Source organism: Macrobrachium nipponense, chromosome 4 (genome assembly GCF_015104395.2).
Source record: "Macrobrachium nipponense isolate FS-2020 chromosome 4, ASM1510439v2, whole genome shotgun sequence".
Classification (NCBI taxonomy): Eukaryota; Metazoa; Arthropoda; class Malacostraca; order Decapoda; family Palaemonidae; genus Macrobrachium; species Macrobrachium nipponense.
The window spans coordinates 39,148,033-39,168,131 of record NC_061100.1 but is presented as its reverse complement, the minus strand read 5'-3'; the positions used below and the strand labels follow the sequence as shown (position 1 = coordinate 39,168,131).

General features: G+C 39.3%; 1 protein-coding gene across 1 annotated transcript in view; it reads right to left on the bottom strand.

The window, feature by feature from the left end:
- LOC135210874 (anaphase-promoting complex subunit 1-like) overlaps positions 1-20,099 on the bottom strand; it is a 164,786-nt gene that overhangs the window by 53,946 nt on the left and 90,741 nt on the right. Inside the window, exons 12-13 of the mRNA XM_064243786.1 lie at positions 18,494-18,618; positions 11,050-11,208 (exon numbers count right to left, since the gene is read on the bottom strand). Coding sequence (XP_064099856.1) covers positions 11,050-11,208; positions 18,494-18,618 — 284 coding nt within the window. The remainder of the gene's footprint in view (positions 1-11,049; positions 11,209-18,493; positions 18,619-20,099) is intronic.

Sequence of the window (20,099 nt, the reverse complement as noted above, 5' to 3'; positions counted from 1 at the left end):
AAAAAATATATATAAAAAAATTCGACATTCGGTCAACTTTAACTCGTCAGATATGGTCGAAAACTGCAATTGTAAGCTAATACTCTTACAGTATAGTAATATTCAATCATTTGTCTTCAATTTGGAAGAAATTGGAAGTGTCTAGGACAATATTTAGATTTATGGTGAATTTTTGAAAAAAATATTTGTTTACGTCCGCGCGTTACGAATTCATGCATTATTTTGTGATAATATTTTCTCTGTGTTTCTCTGTGTTGCTTTTATTGTTTTACAATGTGTTATATACCAAAATGATTGCAATTTAGTGTACATTACAACGAAAAAAAGTAACTTGTTACCTTTAACCGTTTTGCGCACAGCGCGATTTGAATGCAATTATATATGAAATTTCATTTTTGCGCTATCATATATCACATTATTTATATATGATAATGATAATTTTTTTCATTTCTGATGGTTGCATACTAAACTTCAGCCAATGACAAAAAAAGGAGCCAAAAATGAACTCTTAATCTTGAAAACTAAGTGCGCTGTGATTTTTTGAAAAAAATATTTTTTCCGCTTCCGCGCTCACTCTGAAACACCTCCGGCACACGGGAGACAATTTTTTTTTTACCGCTTCGGAGTAAGAGGGTTAAATTAAAAATTCCCCTCTGGAAGCTTTGTTTGGTTATGAGAAGGTACGTATTTGACAACCTCCACCGACCAATGTTAAAGAAGGTCTTGTATCTATTCATATTCATGTTAAATATGTAAAGCTATTGATGATGGATGCTTGTCAAGTGAATTGGAGTCAACGGTTGAGTGATACCAGGTAATGGTTTGTCATTGTACACTCAGATGAAATAACATAGAATGGAGAGAGCATTATTGAGGTTGAGTTTTAGCAATACTGTACTGTATAGAGGAACACTGATATCTAATACCTGATCTGATTTCTTGAGTTGGAATTTAGTGAAAGCACTATACAAATTTTCAATCTTTCATATGGATAGCCCCAAAGCTAGCATATTTCCTGGCACCCAAGAAGGTATTTTTTGTTGACAATAAAGTTGTGCATCCTAGAGGCTGAAGGTGTTTTTCGTAGGCATATCCTAACCCCAGATGAAGGTTATCTTTGCTAACAAGTAATCAGGACTCCTTTATATGAACTCTTAATGAAGTGTATAATGGTAGACGAATCAGTGGACAAGTAGTAATCTAAAATCAATGTTGTCTATCAATATTACTGGTATTTTTGCTCTTCTCAAATGACCCTGATTTTCATGGGAACATTATTAGCTGACATAAGTCAAACTGTGGTACACTGACAGGGTTTACTACTGTTAAATCATAATATAGCAAAAATATCACAAAGTGGAAAATTTTTCAGACTTTTTTCATGATAGTTTCTCCAGAAATTCAGAACTTTTTTTATATTCCGTAACAATGTGAAAAGAATTGTTATATGACTTCTGTGACTTATGAAGTTTACCTAGTTTACCTTCCTGACAATGGTAAAGAAAATTATCAGTCATTAACTTTACAGTCCCATTTGTTACTTGGTTTTACCTTAATGTGAGTACAAAAGAAAACAGGCAGCCAATGAATTATGTGGTATAGGGGTTTGCATACTGTACTGTAAATGCACTTGTTTGGCCAATACAATAACCATTAAGTAATACTGTACTCTATTTTTAGGTAAGCCATTTATTTCTTTTTTTTAAGGGTAATGTATCAAATGAAATTAAAGTGCATTGGGAGTATGATTTGGGTCATATTTATGATTTAAACTCTAGAAATAAGCATTTATTAGTATTTTTAGTGACTCCTACCAAACATCACGATTCCTCCTGATCCGCGACGGGTTCTGGAACCTGAGCTAGAGAATGTTTGAGGTATTACTGTATAGATATTTGTATGCGTCAATTAACCCTTAAACGCTGAGCCGGTATTTCCGAAAGTGTCTCCTGTATGCCGGCGGTGTTCGCGAGTGAGCGCTGAAGAGGAAAAAAAGTTTTTTTCAAAAAATCACAGCACGCTTAGTTTTCAAAATTAAGAGTTAATTTTGGGCTCTTTTTTTGTCATTGCCTGAAGTTTAGAATGTAACCATCAGAAAAGAAAAAAATATCATCATATATAAATATTGGAATATAAGACAGCGCAAAAAAAAATTTCATATATAATTGTATACAAATCGCGCTGAGCAAAAAGGTTAAAGCTAATGAGTTAATTATTTTTTTGTTGCATTGTACACTAAATTGCAATGATTTTGGCATATAACAAATTGTAAAACGATCAAAGCAACACAGAAAATATTATCACAATATGATGCATGAATTCGTAACGCGCGGATGTAAAAAAAAGTTGTTTTCAATAATTCACCATAAAGTGAAATATTGTGCTAGACTTCCCGTTTGTTGCAAAATGAAGGTAATTGATTTAATATTACTAGACTGTAAGTGTTGTAGCTTATAATAGCAGTTTTCGACCATTTCAGTCGAGTTAAAGTTGACCGAAGGTCGAATTTTTTCTATTTATTGTGATTTATATGAAAATATAAAAGCGCTAGTTTGTTTTGGTCAGGTGATACCCCCCCCGCCCACTATCGGGGGAGTGAGGAACCAACACCGTCCAAAAATCAGTTGTTTATGCCCTATTATCCATGAGAGGGGAGGAGGGCGGGCTTTGATCATGTAACTACTTGGTAAGTATACATAAAATCTTATCATAAAAAAGTCATTTTTATGTATGCAACTTACCAAGTAGTTACATACCTGAATCCCACATTGTAGGAGGTGGGATCCATGGATATGCTCATACTTTTGATCCATTTAGAGCTAGCATCCATGTAGATGCTTGTTGGTTCCTTACCTGTTAAGAGAGCTGAACAGTTGATTAGTGCTTCTGGAAGTCGCTCGTCTTAACTCATAGGGACATGGCGGTATAGTCATGGCTCGTCCTCTAAACAGTGGGACCCATGCAGCTAAGGAATGTCCGTGGCTAGCATGGTCAACCAAATCATGCCCTTGCCCAGGGCGTAGTACCAAATAATCGAATATTACCAGAGTAAAAAACATATCACCTCGACCATAACCATAAAATCCATACCCAACTCTACACTTGACTGAAGGGTACTCCTAGTACATCCATAGTACCTCCAGGCTCCCATAAAAAACTCAATAACCTCGTTCAAGGCGAAGAGATAGGCTAGGAAGGTATGACTTCCTACACATCCTTACCCAATGCTGTGCCCGCCGCTAAATATGGACCTAGGGTACTGCAATTTTCATATACTGTTTCAACATCATGCAAGTAATGCAAGGTGAACACTGATTTACATTTCCAATATGTTGCTTGAATAATCGAGTCCAAAGAGAGATTGTGTTTAAACGAGAGAGAAGATGCTACTGCTCTTACCTCGTGAGCTTTCACTTTAAGTTTTATTAATGTCAGTTTCTTTCACTTGTGCATGAGCCTCTACAATCACGCTACGTAAGAAGAACGCCAGGGCATTTTTAGACATCAGGCGCGCCGGATTCCTTACCAAACACCATAGATGGTCGGACAGGCCCCGAACCTTCTCTGTCCTTTGTAAATAACATTTCAGAGCTCTGACCGGGCAAAGCAACCTCTCCTCTTCTTCCGGTCCTACCAAGTCCGTGAGGTTTTTGATACTGAACGAACGAGGCCATGGTTTGGACGGGATCTCGTTTTTTGCCAAAAATCCCAAGGTTAATGCGCAAACCGCACTACCCTGTGCAAAGCCTATTCTCTTGTCCATGGCATTTATTTCACTTACTCTTTTAGCTGTAGACAGAGCTACTAGGAATAAGGTCTTTCTCATCAAATCTCTTTACGATGCTCTTTGCAACGGCTCACACGGAGTTCCCGACAACCACTTAAGTACTACATCTAGGTTCCAAGATAATATCTTCGAAGCTTTGGGTTTTTCTATATCGAAGGACTTAATGAGATCTGCAAGATCTCTATTCGACGACACTTCCAATCCTCTGTGCTTGAAAACAGTTCCCAACATAGCCTTATAGCCTTTGATAGTTGCAGTAGACAGATTTCTATCTGTTCTCAAATATAAAAGAAAATCTGCTATTTCTGTTATAGTTGTTTCAGATGACGAAACATTATGCTTTTTACACCAGGCTCTAAACACAGCCCACTTTGCCTGATAGACTTTACTTGAAGATTCCCTTCTGCATTGCACAATAGCTCTCGCCGCTTGTCTTGAAAACCCCTTCGCTCGTAAGAGTTGTCGGATAGTCCTTGATGGAACCTCCTGAAGTGGGGTTGTCTGAGTAGATCTGTTCTCTGAGGAAGTAACCTTGGCCAATCCACTAGAAGATCTAAAAGATCTGGAAACCATTCCTGCGCTGGACAGAATGGAGCGATGAGAGTCATCGAAACGTTGTGATGCGTTCCGAATTTGTTTATGACTTCTCTCACCATCTTGAATGGAAGAAAAGCGTACAAGTCTTTGTTCGACCAGTCCAAAAGCATCGCATCCGTTGACCATGCTTTTGGGTCCGGGGCTGGTGAACAGTAAAGGAGGAGACGATAGTTTCTTGCTGTGGCAAACAGATCCATCATAGGTTTCCCCCAGAGTTTCCATAATTCGAGGCATACCACTCGATTCATCATCCATTCTGTGTGAAGCACTTGCCTCCTGCGGCTCAGTTCGTCCGCGAGAACATTGAGCTTCCCCTGAACGAACCTCGGAAATAATGTGGTTTGATTCCAATTCGCCCATACCAGCAGGCTCCTTGCCGTCTCGCAAAGAGAAAACGAGTGTCCCTCATTGTTTCATTATGTAGGAGAGCGCTGTCGTGCTGTCAGAGTGTATCGCCACTACTTTGTTGCGAACTTCGTCCACAAACTTCAGCAATCCCCAGTGGATGGCGGTCAGTTCCTTTCGATTTATATGCCACTGTTTTTTATCTGCATTCCAAACTCCTGAAACTTCTTTTTCCCCCAGAATCGCTCCCCAACCTTGATCCGATGCGTCTGAAAAGAACACTAGGTTGGGGCTCTGTGGGAGGAGGGACCTCCCTTCCGCAAGTCTGTCTCTTAACTTCCACCATTGCAGATCCTCTTTTATTTCTCCTGTGTGATAGGGAACACAAAAGAGTCCGGAAACTTCTTTCTGTTCAATTCGCTCTGAGGAAGAACTGTAGGTTCCTCATGTGCAGTCTCCCTAGTGTCATGAATTGTTCTATTGAGGATAGTGCCCAAAAGACTCATCCATTCCTTTGCAGAGCATTCCTGGAGAACTAAAAATTGCCCTACCTTCTGCAGGCACGACTCGATTCTCTGTGGGGATGGAAAAGCCCGAAAACTCACCGAGTTGATCCTCATCCCCAAATAGACTAATTCCTGACTGGGGAGAAACTGCGACTTTCGTCTGTTTATTAACAGTCCTAGATCCTGAGCTAAAGTCAGGGTTTTCTGAAGGTCCTCCGTGCACCTCTCCTTTGTTTCTGACCGGAGAAGCCAATCGTCCAAGTAAAGGGATATTCTTATCCTGACTAGATGTAACCATTTCGCAATGGGAGCTAGCACTCGGGTAAACACTTGTGGTGCGGTCGAAAGCCTGAAACAGAGCGCTCTGAACTGGTATATTTTGTCCCTGAAGACAAAATGCAGAAACCTCTTTGAGTTTTGGTGTATTGGGATGTGAAAATATGCATCCTCCATATCGATGGAGATCATCCAATCCACTTGACGGATTGATGAAAGGACAGACTGATTCGTCTCAATCTTGAACTTTGTCTTTTGCACATGAAGGTTCAGAGTGCTTACATCCAATACGGGTCTCCAGCCCCCCGATGACTTGGGTACAACGAACAGACGATTGTAAAACCCTGGTGTTAGTGGCTCCTCTACTAACTCTATTGCTTTCTTTTGCAAGAGAGACGAAACCTCTTCCAAAAGGGCGATGAACTTCTTTGAATTTTCTGAGTAGGCTGTCAAAGCTATTGGAGAGCCTGATAACGGTGGTTTTCTCTTGAATGGAATATCGTAACCTTCTCTTAAAACCTTTATGATCCAAGGTTCCGCCCCTCTTGCTTCCCATTCTTCCCAAAACTGATTGAGCCTCGCTCCTACTGGCGCACGAAGGACTGATATACTACTTCTTGGTTGAGGGGTTGGTTGAGGATTTTTTAATAGATTTAAGGGTGAAACGTGCTCTGCCCCTTGATCTTGGGGAAAATCTACCGAATCCCCTGCCCTGAAAGGGTTGTCCTCGGTTGGCTGGCGAGGGGCGTACACTAGGGATATTTTCTCTAGCCCGTTTAGTGGAATGCGAGAGAAGATCCTCTGTTGCTTTCTTTTGCAATTCGGAGGCAACTAGCACTACTGTCTCTTCTGGAAACAGGTGCTTCTTATCCAAGGGCGAATATAACAAGGCAGACTTTTGGGTACGAGAACACCATAGCTCTCTCTTCTTTAGGATACCTAACATGAAGAGAGATGCTAGTTCCGCGGAACTGTCTCTAATCCCCTTATCTAAACAGGAGATCACTCCCAAAATGTCTGTAAAAGCTTCCTCACTCAACATAGAAAAGCTCTTCAGTTTACGTCCCAAGGCTCCTGCTACCCAGTCCAGGGAGCTAAAAACTTTGAACACCTTAAAGATATTCTTAATGAGGTGGTCAAATTCTGACGCCGTAAACGTTATCTTGGCTGAGTTGAAAGCCGATCTTCTCGCCGCGTCAATAAGCGTGGAGAAGTCTCCCTGGGCAGAGGCAGACACACCAAAAGAGAGAGCTTCTCTGGTTTCGTAACACAAGTGTCTCCTAGTTGAGAGACAAGGAGGGAAGTAGAAGTTGACCTTGCCTTGATCCCTCTTATCTTAAAGCCAAAGTTTAATTTCCTTTAACGCTTTCCGAGCCGAAAAAGACAGTACTAGTTTCGGTAATTTCCTGGAGTCTTCCTGGTTGTCTCTCATGTAAGAAGACACTGGAGACATTGGGGCTACTGGCGAGAATGAATCAGAAAAATTGTCTACAAAGTAAAAAAGCAAGGCTTAGTAGGCAGTGAGAGAAGACTCTTTATCTACCAGTATGCCTCCTCCCAGGTCTGGGGAGTTAGACAGGGACCTTTGCCTAGGAGAATCAGTGGGACAAACAGCCACCTCCTCCACAACACTTACACTTGTACTCACTTCACCACTTACCTTGTCCATTAAGAGTTTTAACGGACGCTCCTAATTTCTCCATCGCTTGGAGCATGATCGAAAATTTCTGATCGACTCTTGCTTCTAAATTGGTCACAGCATCGGGTACAGGTGTGAGAGAGCCAAGATTAGGACTGGGAATGAAAGGTGGAGGGGAAGGTTCAGAAAGAGACAAATTATCATTAGACAATTCCTGACTAATTAAGATTTTTGCTTTAGCTCTAGAAGCCGCTTTTCTCTTTTTATCTCTCTCTAACTTGTTCGTGTAACTAGTCAAGATCTTCCAATTCCTTTGATCCCAATTACTACACTCCCCACAAGTTTGATCTGGTGTACAAGTCTGTCCCCTACAACCTCTGCAAATTGAATGTGGATCGTTACCCACTTTAGCGATCCTAGTATTGCAGCCTTTACTACAATATCTAATCCCAGATGACCTAGTGTCTGACATTATGTAGACCAATTCAAAACTAGTGAATTTCGGTGCAAAACTATTTAAAACTATTATCAATTCCTAAATAGCTATTACCGAAAACCAAACTTCCAATATTCAGAGTACTTCACCAAATAACTCCAACCAAGAGCGACGGCAAAGAATTCCAAAAATTCCGCTCCTACTGAAATTGTGTTGACAGTACCAGCCAGCAGAAACAACTGATTTTTGGACGGTGTTGGTTCCTGACTCCCCCGATAGTGGGCGGGGGGTATCACCTGACCAAAACAAACTAGCGCTTCCGCGAATTTCAAAAATTCTAGCTGCCGACGGTTTAGAAACTATAGCTATGTAACTAATTAGTAAGTTGCATACATAAAAATGTTGTTTTCAAAAATTCACCATAAATCAAAATATTGTGCTAGAGACTTCCAATTTGTTGCAAAATAAAGGTAATTGATTGAATATTACTAGACTGTACGTGTTGTAGCATACAATTGCAGTTTTAGACCATTTCGGTCGAGTTAAAGTTGACTGAAGGTCAAATTTTTTCTATTTATCGTGATTTATATGAAAATATTTCAAAACTGATAAAAGCTACAACCATGAGTTATTTTTTGTTGTATTCTACATAAAATTGCACACATTTTCATATCTAAAACTTTATGTAATGGCTAATATACAACGGTGCAAATATTACAACAATCGGATGAAAGAATTTCTGATTTTTTCGGCAGGTACCGCGAGGACGTAAGGAAAAAGTTTTTTTCAAAAATTCACCATCAATCGAAATATTGTGCTAGAGACTTCCAATTTGTTGCAAAATGAAGATAAATGATTGAATATTACTAGAATGTAAGAGTTTTAGCTTACAATTACGTTTTTTTTTTCGACCACTTTGGTCGAGTCAAAGTTGACCGAAGGTCAACTTTGGCACTTATCGTAATTTATATGAAAATATTTCAAAACTGATGAAAGCTACAACCATGGGTGGGTTGTTTTTGGTTGTATTCTACATGAAATTGCACATATTTTCATATATAAAACTTTATGTAATGGCTAATATAAAACGGTGCAAACATTACGACAATCGAACGAAAGAATTTATGATTTTTTCGGCAGTTACGGCGCGGACGTAAGGAAAAAGTTTTTTCAAAAATTCACCATAAATAAAAATATTGTGCTAGGGACTTCCAATTTGTTGCAGAATGAAGGTAAATGATTGAATATTACTAGAATATAAGAGTTTTAGCTTACAATTGCGTTTTCCAACCATTTCGGTCGGGGGAGTCAAAGTTGAACCGAAGGGTTGAAATTTTGGCCACGTTATTCTGTTATTTTTATGAAAAATATTACTAAATATAAGAGTTTTAGCTACATTTGCGTTTCCAACATTTCGGTCGAGTCCAAAGGTGGACGCGAAGGTTGAAATTTTGGCACTTATTGTTATTTATATGAAAATATTTCAAAACTGATAAAAGCTACAACCATATATAAAACTCTATGTAATGGCTAATATAAAATTGAGCAAAAATAACGTCAAAGTGACGAAATAATTTCTGAGATGTGTCGCTGATGCTTTTTAGTGCGAGAAGAAAGAAATTCTCGCACGCGCGCCTGGGTAATGCTTGTAAACAAAACAACAGCTTGATCCGTGAACTCCCAACATCCCCCAAGGTGTGTGATTCAAAAGTTTTTGCCAAGTAGGCCTATAACTATTTTTCCGCGAATTTAAAAAAAAACTTTTTTGCGTCGACGTATCATACGTCAATTAAGCACCCAACAGACAATTTTCGTCAATGTTTAATACGTTCAATAGGCGTTTAAGGGACAAATATGCAATTGCTAAATTTTAAGTAGACTCCATCATTCAATCATTTTCTTCTGAATGTCTGAAGGACATCTTTTCATAAACTTTGTGTTAAAATTAAGTTTCAAGTTATAATGGTGATATCTTTAGATTACAAAGAACTTTAAACAATTTTTGACCCTAAAAAGGGACTCAAAATCATCAAAGTTGAGTCTGGTGTCTTTCATTACTTAGTCCCACCTAGTCTTATATCTTATGAAGCTTTCGAGTCTAAGGACGACTGATTTACTTTCTGTTTGATATACTACAGAAGTTTACAGAATTGTCAGTTTTCATGTAGCAGTCATCAACATTAAGGATCCACTTACAGGCAGTCCCCACTTACTAGTGGAATTGGTTTATCGGTGTCAGTAGGTGGTTTATTTGGGTCAGTAGGCAGTTTATCAGTGTCAGTAGGTGGTTTATCAGCATCAGTAGGCAGTTTATCAGTGTCAGTAGGTGGTTTATCACCGTCAGAAGGCGGTTTCTCAGTGTCAGTAGGTGGTCTGTCAGCGTCAGTAGGCAGTTTATTGGTGTCAGTAGGTGGTTTATCAGTGTCAGTAGGCAGATTATCGGTGTCAGTAGGTGGTTTATCAGTGTCAGTAGGGTATTTATTGGTGTCAGTAGGTGATTTATCGAGTCAGTAGGTGGTTTATCAGCTGGTAAGTATTTTTTTATATCGGTAAATGATTTATTGGTGCTTATGGCATCGCAAACACCATTTATTACCATAATTATTGTAATGTCCTGGTTAACAACGGAATAGAACCACTGTCGTTAACTGGGGACTGCCAGTATTTGTATGAAATATGGGTTATGTCACTATGACCAGGTAATCTTTTTAGCCTGGCACCAATCTAAATTTCAGGATGGATAAACTTCTATGACAAAACCCTTTTGGGAAGAAAATCCAGAAACCTGATTTGGTGCTCATATTACTCTGTGGTGATGATAATAACGTGGTCTCCTGGTCAAATCTTTTTCACATTAGCCTTCATACTTGAAACAAAGTGTTGGAGCTCTAATAAAGCATTATCATAGTTCTTGGCTTGAACCTAATCCTAAACAAAGCTTGCATTTAAAAATTTCTCTTGAAGCATACATGGAAATTCTCTTGAAGCATACATGCAAATCCAGGATGTATATAACTCACCATGCTAATTTGTCTCATTAAAAACAATTCAATGGTGGCCACAGTTGCTCATAATTATAATTAGTAAGCATATATAACACTAGCTTAACACAGTGTTGGAGGTGGTGGTGATGATGAAGCATAAATGGAATGTATTGTATTTGTATTTCATTTAGTAAGATAATCAAGACTTAAGCTATTGGGTGTACTGATTATAATGGGATGTAGCCCAGTTCACATTAAAACATTATTTGTACTCCTCTAGTTACTCTCAATTAATATAGCATTCTACTAGTATTATAGACCTATGTATGTCAAACTTTGTGGCCAGTAATCATATTCAAACCCAGTAGTAATTCTTTACATCTTGATTTGAGGGCTACCATGATAGGCCTAAAATTAGACTGAATTCTACTCCACCTTAATACAGAACACTTGTATACTAAAAAAAATTCAATGCATACCCAACAGTGGAATTTGTAGGGCCAATTTTTGAGCGCAAGTATCTGATGATACGGAGGACGTCAAGATCCCCTGTTCCAGCCATTACCATGGAGAGACTTAAAAGAATGACATTCAAACAAGTCTCAATTGTGGACTTGCCAGCAAGCTCTGCAACACTCCTGTAAAGATTGTCAAATAAATGAGCCATTAGGAATGAAAAATTACAAAAACTATATAGCTATCAATACTTTAGCATCTGAAGTAGGCAACAATTCAAGCTAATTCCAATAACCTGAGATAAAATTACATATGCTGAAAGAAGAGAAGCACGGTTAGGTAATAGATCAAAGTTCCTTTACTTGACAGTACTGCTGCAAATTTCTCTCCATAAATTAGCTCTAAGTCAATTGTAGTTAAAGGGGTTCCTGGGACTGCACCTACTCTAGTACATGCTGTTTATGATGCTCTGCAGTTTTGGTTTTATAGTACTATATGCACTTGGAGTCATATTCAAAGAAGTTCAAATACAAAAGAGAACTGCACTTACAACTGTGGAGTCAAACTGACTGGTTGCTGTCGGAAGGGAAGTAAATGTTGTGGACTAATTCAAACCCTTTCATGAATTTCAATTATTTTTGAAAAACAGCATGCATAAATTAAGGTTATAAATACGAAATCTAGACTTCATCTTGGTCATAAATCTCTGGGGGCTATGCAGCTGAAGACTGAATACATGAAATTTCTCAAAGAAAATTCTATGTAGACCCAATTTAATGTTTAATCTTTAAAAAAAATATTATGAATGGAAATAAGTTTACAAGCCAACATATACCCTATACAACATGCAATTTGTTCAACCACATATCCATCACTTACATACAGCCCACATTTGTGTTCACAGATGTCCCAGAAATTGCTAAAGAAAAATAGCAGAAGCCCTATGTATACAAGTCACCTCAAACCATGGGTATTCCACAGTAACCTGTCCCACTTTGTGTGCGCCTGCTGTGCTGATTACAGCTTGCAGAAGTCTCCTCACTCAGCACTGAAACATGAGACTGTGACCATGCAGATGCCTAGTCTAATAGCAGCACCAGCAATGCCCAGACCCAAGAACCAATTAAATGAGCCTATAATGTAATAGCAGTCACAAGACACCCCACAGTCATGGCATGGATTCAAACAGGAGGGTGATGTTACATTGGTAAGGCATGACTACAAAGATTAACTAAATCAACCAACTTCAGGCTTGCCTTCCTTGTTTTCATGAAAGGTTTCTTCTTCTATGACCTTCAGGGATTCCTTACAGTAGAATAGAATATGACAGTCCACTTCATTGGGAATTAGTAAAGCAGCTGTGATCTGATCCAAGACAGAAAGCCTGCTATTTTCCTATACATCACAAATAGCTGAGAAGACATGGCTCTGAAATGCACAAACTTGAAGCAGCAATCTAAAGGATGAAGCTTCTTCAAAGGCTGATGAAGACATCTTTGGTATCTTTTAAATTTGGAGGTTTATGCCTTTTGCCATTCTACATGTTTGGAAGGTGATCAGTGAGATTGTTTGTTTGTTTGTATGATGTTTTTACATTGCATGGAACCAGTGGTTATTCAGCAATGGGACCAACAGCTTTAGGTGACTTCCAAACACATCTAGAGTGAACTTCTACACCAGAAATACACATCTCTCACTCCTCAATGGAATGGCCGCGATTCGAACTCGCAGCCACCGAGGTGGCATGCCAACACCATTCTGACCATGCCACTGAGGTGCTTGATCGATCATTTCACTTCTATGGTCCTGTGGTTCCAATGACAGTATGAAATCTATGTTGCCGCCTTAAATACTAGACTTTCAGCTTAATGCCAACTACTTGCGAATTAGCTTCAAGTTGGCTAAGAAACATATCCAAATTATAATTTCACTGACCAATGAGATGATCAAACAAGTGCACCTGGCAACTTCCTGGTGGACATCAGTACTTTCAGGCTAGATCTTTTGAGGCTAGGGGCACTGGTCTGGCCATTGCATTCAGGAAGAACTTGTTGGTCATGTACTATGATGGAAAGTAATCACACAGATCACATTCATCTCCTTTTACCTTGGGAAGTTGCCCATAGGGCCTTTTCCTTGGGTCCTATGGTGGATACTCAACATGTCATGTAGTTCACTCATATGATCGTGCACGTCCAGTAAGGGTTACATATCCAAGGGTTAAACAAGTGTGACAGAATCTAGGGCAAGTCAAAATTACTTTTGTGTTGTTCCTTTTGATTTGATGTATGTACTGCATATTCAAACGTTGAGTTTGATCTGCCTGCATTTGTTGCTACATATATGGTTTATTTGTCCACACATTCTACCATTTATTGATCAAAATAATAATGGGTTCTATAGATGTTATATAATCACTAATAAGAATATCTACATGTGATCTCATTATAATAATTGCAACTTTGGCTGCTTGAGCAGCTTCATTTCCATTAATGTCTACATTGACAGAAATCCAACTTATTTTTCACCAATAATTTTTGAAGTGAAAATTAAATTTTTGTGCACTCTACTTATCATTTAATCTCTCCAGGATCCTTTCTTTGTCATATGATACCTCATACTAATCAGTCTTGCCCTCCCAATCCCCACAATCTCTTTCTGTATCATGTGTGTCACACTTAGCTAATGTGGGGCTTTCAGCAACAAATTCATCTCTCCTAAATCCTATGTAAGTGACTGGTTTATTTTAAATTAAATTTATACAATAAAATATATCTTTTTTCCCATAAACCCATCAATAACTTAATCTAATCTCTTCCCCTCAGGATGCCTAATCCCTTCCAACCTCAATTAATTCTTGCTGCCCAGGAGCTACATAGGGTCTCCATGATACCCCACCATAAGTAGCTTTCCTGTGTTATTTCTCTCAGATAGATCATCAGAACATTCCTCTCCCATTTCCTTACTTTTTTGTTCTCTGCCATGTCCCCCTAGGTCTACCAAACCTATGCCTTCCTCCAGCAGTTCAGCCGTGTACTAACTGTACCTGTTTTCCTTCTCACCTCTAATCCACTTAATTCTGAACAGTCTCTCATACTAATCAACTTTTGGACATCGCCTCACTCGAAAGATAAGGTTCCACATTTTACTACATACATACGTACATGTACGTACAGTATTTCTTGTACACTTTATTTACAGGTACAGTTACGGTTAGGTTAGGTATTGGATGGTCCAAATTGTTGTATTTCATTGTTTATTGATCAATTTAGCTTTATAATAAAATTTACTGTGGTGTTTTTGTAGGGCTTGGAACGAATTAGGCAATTTACATGTAAAACGTAGTTCTAGATACGAAAAAATCAGGTTACGAAGGCCGCTTCGGAACGGATTAATTTCGTAACCTGAGGCACTACTGTACAACAATTTGGACCATTCAATACCTAACCTAACCGTGACTGTACCTGTAAATAAAGTGTATTAGTGTACAGGGAAAAAGAAATACTGTATGTACATGTACGTATGTATGTAGTAAAATGTGGAACCTTACCTTTCGAGTGAGGGGATGTCCGAAAGTGGTGACAGAGGAGGAGGACAAATGGCAGAAAACATGAACACTTAACTTTACGAAACATTAAAAAATGGCAGAAAACTTTAACACTAAACTTTACGAAACACATTAACAAATGGCAGAAAACATAACACTTCTTGATTATCTCCATCTTCGTCTCCATAGAAAGCATCCTCTTCTTTCCGTGAACTTCAGCAACATTCTTGGGACCCATGGCTAATAACATGATATTGTTATTGTACAATAAAGTTTCATACATACTTACCTGGCAGATATATACTTAGCTATAGACTCCGTCGTCCCCGATAGAAATTCGAATTTCGCGGCACACGCTACAGGTAGGTAGGTCAGGTGATCTACCGGCCTGCCGCTGGGTGGCAGGAATAGGAACTATTACCTTCTAAGGACAGATTTTTCTCTTCCACCTGTCTCCTGAGGGGAGGCTGGGTGGGCCATTCAATCGTATATATCTGCCAGGTAAGTATGTATGAAACTTTATTGTACAATAACAATATCATTTTCATACATTCAACTTCCCTGTCAGATATATACTTAGCTGATTGGCACCTTTGGCGGTGGGTAAGAGACAGCTAATTACTGATTAGACAGGTAAACAACATACGTTGTAGGTAATAGATAAATAAAACCTTGGTTCCTATGTGTTTAGACGAAGGGTTGACTTCCTAGCTATTGCTATAACTGATTCACTTAAGGTAGATTCTTGGTTGAGCCCTATGCCTACGAGACGTTAGTTTGGCGGCCGCTGATTGGCTGGGAGCTGCCTACCTCCCGGTACCAGCCAATCAGCAGCCACCAAACAAACGTCTCGTAAGAATAAGGCTCATCCGAGAATCTACCTTAAGTGAATCAGTTATAGGTGTCTGCTTCGTCTCAAGAGCCTCAGCGAGGATGTGACCTATGGCTAAGAGTTCTTGTAGATCTGTCAATGGGGTCTTATCCACTTACTCGACAGAATCTAATGGTCATTTGTCAATGGGGTCTTATCCAATTTACATGACAATACACCTATGCCTAGGGCATAATTTAAGGAGCACAACACCGATCCCGATCACCTGATCCTAACACGAGGGTTTGTGCTTAGTTTGAAAAGAGCTATCCCCAAACTCCTTTCAAACAAACCAAAGAAAAAAAAACACTATGTTAACATAAAAATTAACTCACTTAGTTAAGGATCAGTGTCGGCTCCCTATCCCAGCAACGTATCCGTAGACACATAAAACCAAGAGAGAAGGATCTCTCGTAGGTCAACTTGACCTCCTTCGTGCAAAGGGAAGTCAACACAGAGTTGCATCTCCCTTAAGTTACAGCTAATATGTCCTTCACGACATATTGTTATGTAACGAACAAGAATTCATAAAAGCTCGCACTTCAAGCGCTTTTAATTCTCAGCTGTTTGAAGGAATCATCAAGTCATTCATGAAGTGCTTTTAGCGATCACACTTATTTCAAAGAAGACCAGGGCTTCCTTTGAAATGGATCTTTTCTGGATGAAGCCTAGAGCCTGGCTTGCGCCTGGGTGGCGCCTCGCGCCTGGGTGGCGCCTCGCTCCTGGCTGGCGCCTCGAGTCTGGTTGGAGCCTCGAGCCTGGCTGGCGCCTCACGCCTGCCTGACACTTGGTTGGCCGCCTAGCTCCTGGAAGGCGCTTTTCGCCTGACTCATGGCTGGCGCCTCGCGCCTGGAAGTAGCTGCGCGCCTGGCTCCAGACTGGCACTATTTGGCGTCTGGCCCCTGGCTGACTCCTCTCCACTTGCTGGAGCTTCGAGCTTGGTAGAGTCTCGAGGATGTCTGGCGATGCCCACATCAGACACTCTTATCTGTCTGACTTGTTTGCCTCCAGCGCATCTGCGCTAGGTTGGAGGCCCCCTCTTTCTCTTCATCAGACAATGACAGTGTTCCTTGAAACTGTCTGCCTCTGGCGTTTTTTACACCTGTTTTGGCATTTGGCGCCTGGTTGGCGCTACATTGTCCGAAAGTCCTGAAACTCCACAATGGTTTATCAGGAGATTGGAGAAGGGTGGAAGAAATTCTTCCACTTTGAGCTTCTGGCCTCTCCGGCAAGGGAAGGTGATTGTAGTAAACTACATCCATTAGACGATAGGACATCTAACAGTACGAAAGATAAGAGTCTTCCTCCGAGGAGGATCCTTCTTGAATCCTTCCGTTGCTAACGAGATCTCTTCTTACTTGCTGATGAAGTTCCTCGTTGCAGAATCTTCCCTATCCTTGTCCGAAGGAAGGGAAGGGGCTTGGAAGTCGAAGGAGACTCCGAGCTGAAATTGGGAGGATTCCTGATTTCTAGCTCTTTACTGTATCTCTCTGAATACCTTCTGGGAAGCATTTCGAGCCCTCATCGCATCCCAAAGACTTTGTAGGCAAAACGTTTAAACCATCTCTTCTTATGTAGGTGAAAACGTAAGTACCCTGCCTGGGCAACGAAACTTCTATCTGAAATCGTTGAGTCAGGAATAGAGGGTTTTAGTTCTCTTGCCAGACATACTATGCTGGCAAGAACCCATTGCCGAGTCTCCATTAAATCTGATGCGAGATTCCAATGCACAAAAAATTCACTTGTCTTCTTGGTAGTTAAGGGCCAAGAGAAAACAAAGAATTCCCTCATAAAATTTCTCAAAGAAGTTTGATGAGGAGCAGTTCCATCTTGTCGGAACACGGAATCTGAAGCCACAAAAGATCCCATTCGAAGTACATGATATCCTACTCTTGTCGTATTGAGGTATCGTATCAGATCCCGAAGATCTTAATCCTCTGCTATCTCTAATTCTCCTTGTATAGACAGAGTATAGCCTTTTACTGCGCTCTTTGATAGCAGATATATATAAAGTTGATTCTTCCCTCTGAAAAGGAAGAAAAAACCTATATGTGGTTCACAGAGGTATCGGAAGAGGACAGTTTCCTCTTCCATCAAACACGATCTGCAGCAATTCTATGTCCTGGCTATGACTATTGTCATTCACCTTGAAAAATCCTCTCATTCATGTCCACTTCTGGTCAGTCTGCACGAAGACTGACTCAGAGTGGAGAGGTTGTTAAGGTCCATTTGTAATAGATGCTTATAGAATAATCAGACTGTCTTGGAAAAAAAACTTCCAAAACATGCTGTGAGAAGAACGTGACCTCTGTGAATCCAACCTCTCTAAGGCCAAAATGAGGCATAAAGTATTATCCTCTCTTTCTTTGACGCCCTTTATCTTAAATTCTGTAAAGCATTTATATTTAGGGGAAAAAAAAAACTAAAGTTTATTCTTAGCAAGGTAGAAGACGAACAGGCTTCCTGAATTATTTTTGTACACAGAAGCAAATAAAATCTTTGTCTTTGCCTTCGTAACCTAGATTTTTTGTACGTAGGGACTTTTGTATGTAGGGGTATGACTGTATATAGATAGAAGATAGATAGATAGATATTCATAGATAACCGAGTGTTCTTATTTTTTGTTTCACTCTTTCGAACTGTGTACAGCTGGCATGGAAATAAAAGCTATGTAATGAGAGGCAAGATTAATTTTAAAAATTTGTTTCATAAACAACAGATTTTTTCCTAAACCATGCTTTAAAACATCATCTTCTTGAGGCTAGAAGTGGTACTGCCATAAAAAATAGCAAAGAGCATGAACAAAACTTCAAATCTGACCATTCAATGTCTCATGTAAATGTAAAAATAACTTTTGAATCAACTTCTTGTGTACAGACAAAGAAAATGAAGATTGCAGAAAACTGGATAGTTACAGACTGTAAAAATAAAACTGAATTTAAATTGAATTTGAATTATATATAGTTCAATATATGTCTAGTTAAAAGTCCCATTTCCCCACATCAACACTGCTGTGTTGATAGAGCAGAGTTCTTTAAAGATTACATACCTTTTTGTAAAATTTGTAAACATTCGTGTGAATTTCCAAAGAATCTGAAAGGCTTCACTGTTTGCAGACCCAGCAAACTTTAAGCCAATCACCATACATGCTCCAGCTAGAATGTTGTAGTAAGCCTGAAGTGAAAATATTGGGAAAATTACATTAATTATAAATAAAGTAGTATCTACATTTCATTCTTACCCAAAATTGCTAAAATGACACACCTGCATTTCTATATCATAATATCTTCTATGAAATTGAGTAGCTTTCATCTCTAACATAGATTCCTCTCATAATTTTGTCTGAAGAGGATATGAATGGATAAAATGCAATTTTTGCTAGCAGACCTGGGAGATCAAATCTGATGCAGCCCTGTATTTCATTGTAGCTATTCATTTCCAAATGCTATACATTCTGAAAATGACATTTTTATGATAAAATAAGATTTCATGTATACTTACCAATTAGTTACATAGCTATAGTTTCTCAACCATCAGCAGCTAGAATATTGAAATTTGTGGTAGTGTTATATGTATTGGCATGGTGATAACCCCTGCCCACTACCGGGGGAGAGAGGAACCAGCTCAGCACAAAAATCAGTTGTTTATGCCCTGTTATCTATGAGAGGGGAGGAGGGAGGGCTTTGATCAAGTAACTACTTGGTAAGTATACATAAAATCTTATTATAAAAATGTCATTTTTATGTATGCAACTTACCAAGTAGTAGTTACATAGCTGAGTCCCATAATGTAGGAGGCGGGATTCATGGAGATATACATATTTACAAACCAAAATTAATGAAAGAATGCACATAATGCTAGCATTAATGAAAATGCTTGTTGGTTCTTTACCTGTTAAGAGAGCTGTACAGATGATTACTGCCTCTGGATTACGCTCATCTTAACTAGTAGAGATGCAGTGGTGTGGCCAAGGGTCATCTTTTCTATTAGTGGGATCCATGCAGCTAAGGAATAGCCCATGGCTAGCAAGGTCTACATAAAGATGCCTCTGACGAAGGTGCAATATCAACAACAAAACGACACAGCCAGAGTAATTATATCACCACCAAAACATTCTGAAAACCATACTCAACAATAAAAAATATACTGACGGGTACTTCTAAGTGTTACAATCATAGTACCCCCAGACCCCCCTTAAAACTCAAAAACCTTGTTCAAGGCAAAGAGAATAAATTAAGAAGGAGCAACTTCCTATACACCCTTCCCCAATACCATGCCAACTACTAAAAATGGCCCCAGGGTACTGTAATTGCCATAAATCATGTCAATTTCTCGCACTGCAATTGCCATAAATTATTTCAATTTCTTGCAAGTAATGACACGTGAACACTGACTTATACTTCCAATGGAATCTAACAAGGTTGTGCTTAAAGGAAAGCAAAGTAGCAACTGTCCTTACTTTAACTGAATCAAACTCTGATTCTTTCATCTTGGAATGTGCCTCAAGATCAGATTCCTCAAGAAAAAAGCCTAGGCATTTTTAGATAGAGGGCATAATGGGTTCCTCATGGAACACCACAGGTGATCGGATGGGCCCCGATTCTTCTCTCTCTGCTGTAAATAGTATTTAATTTGTCTGACTGGACATAGAGACC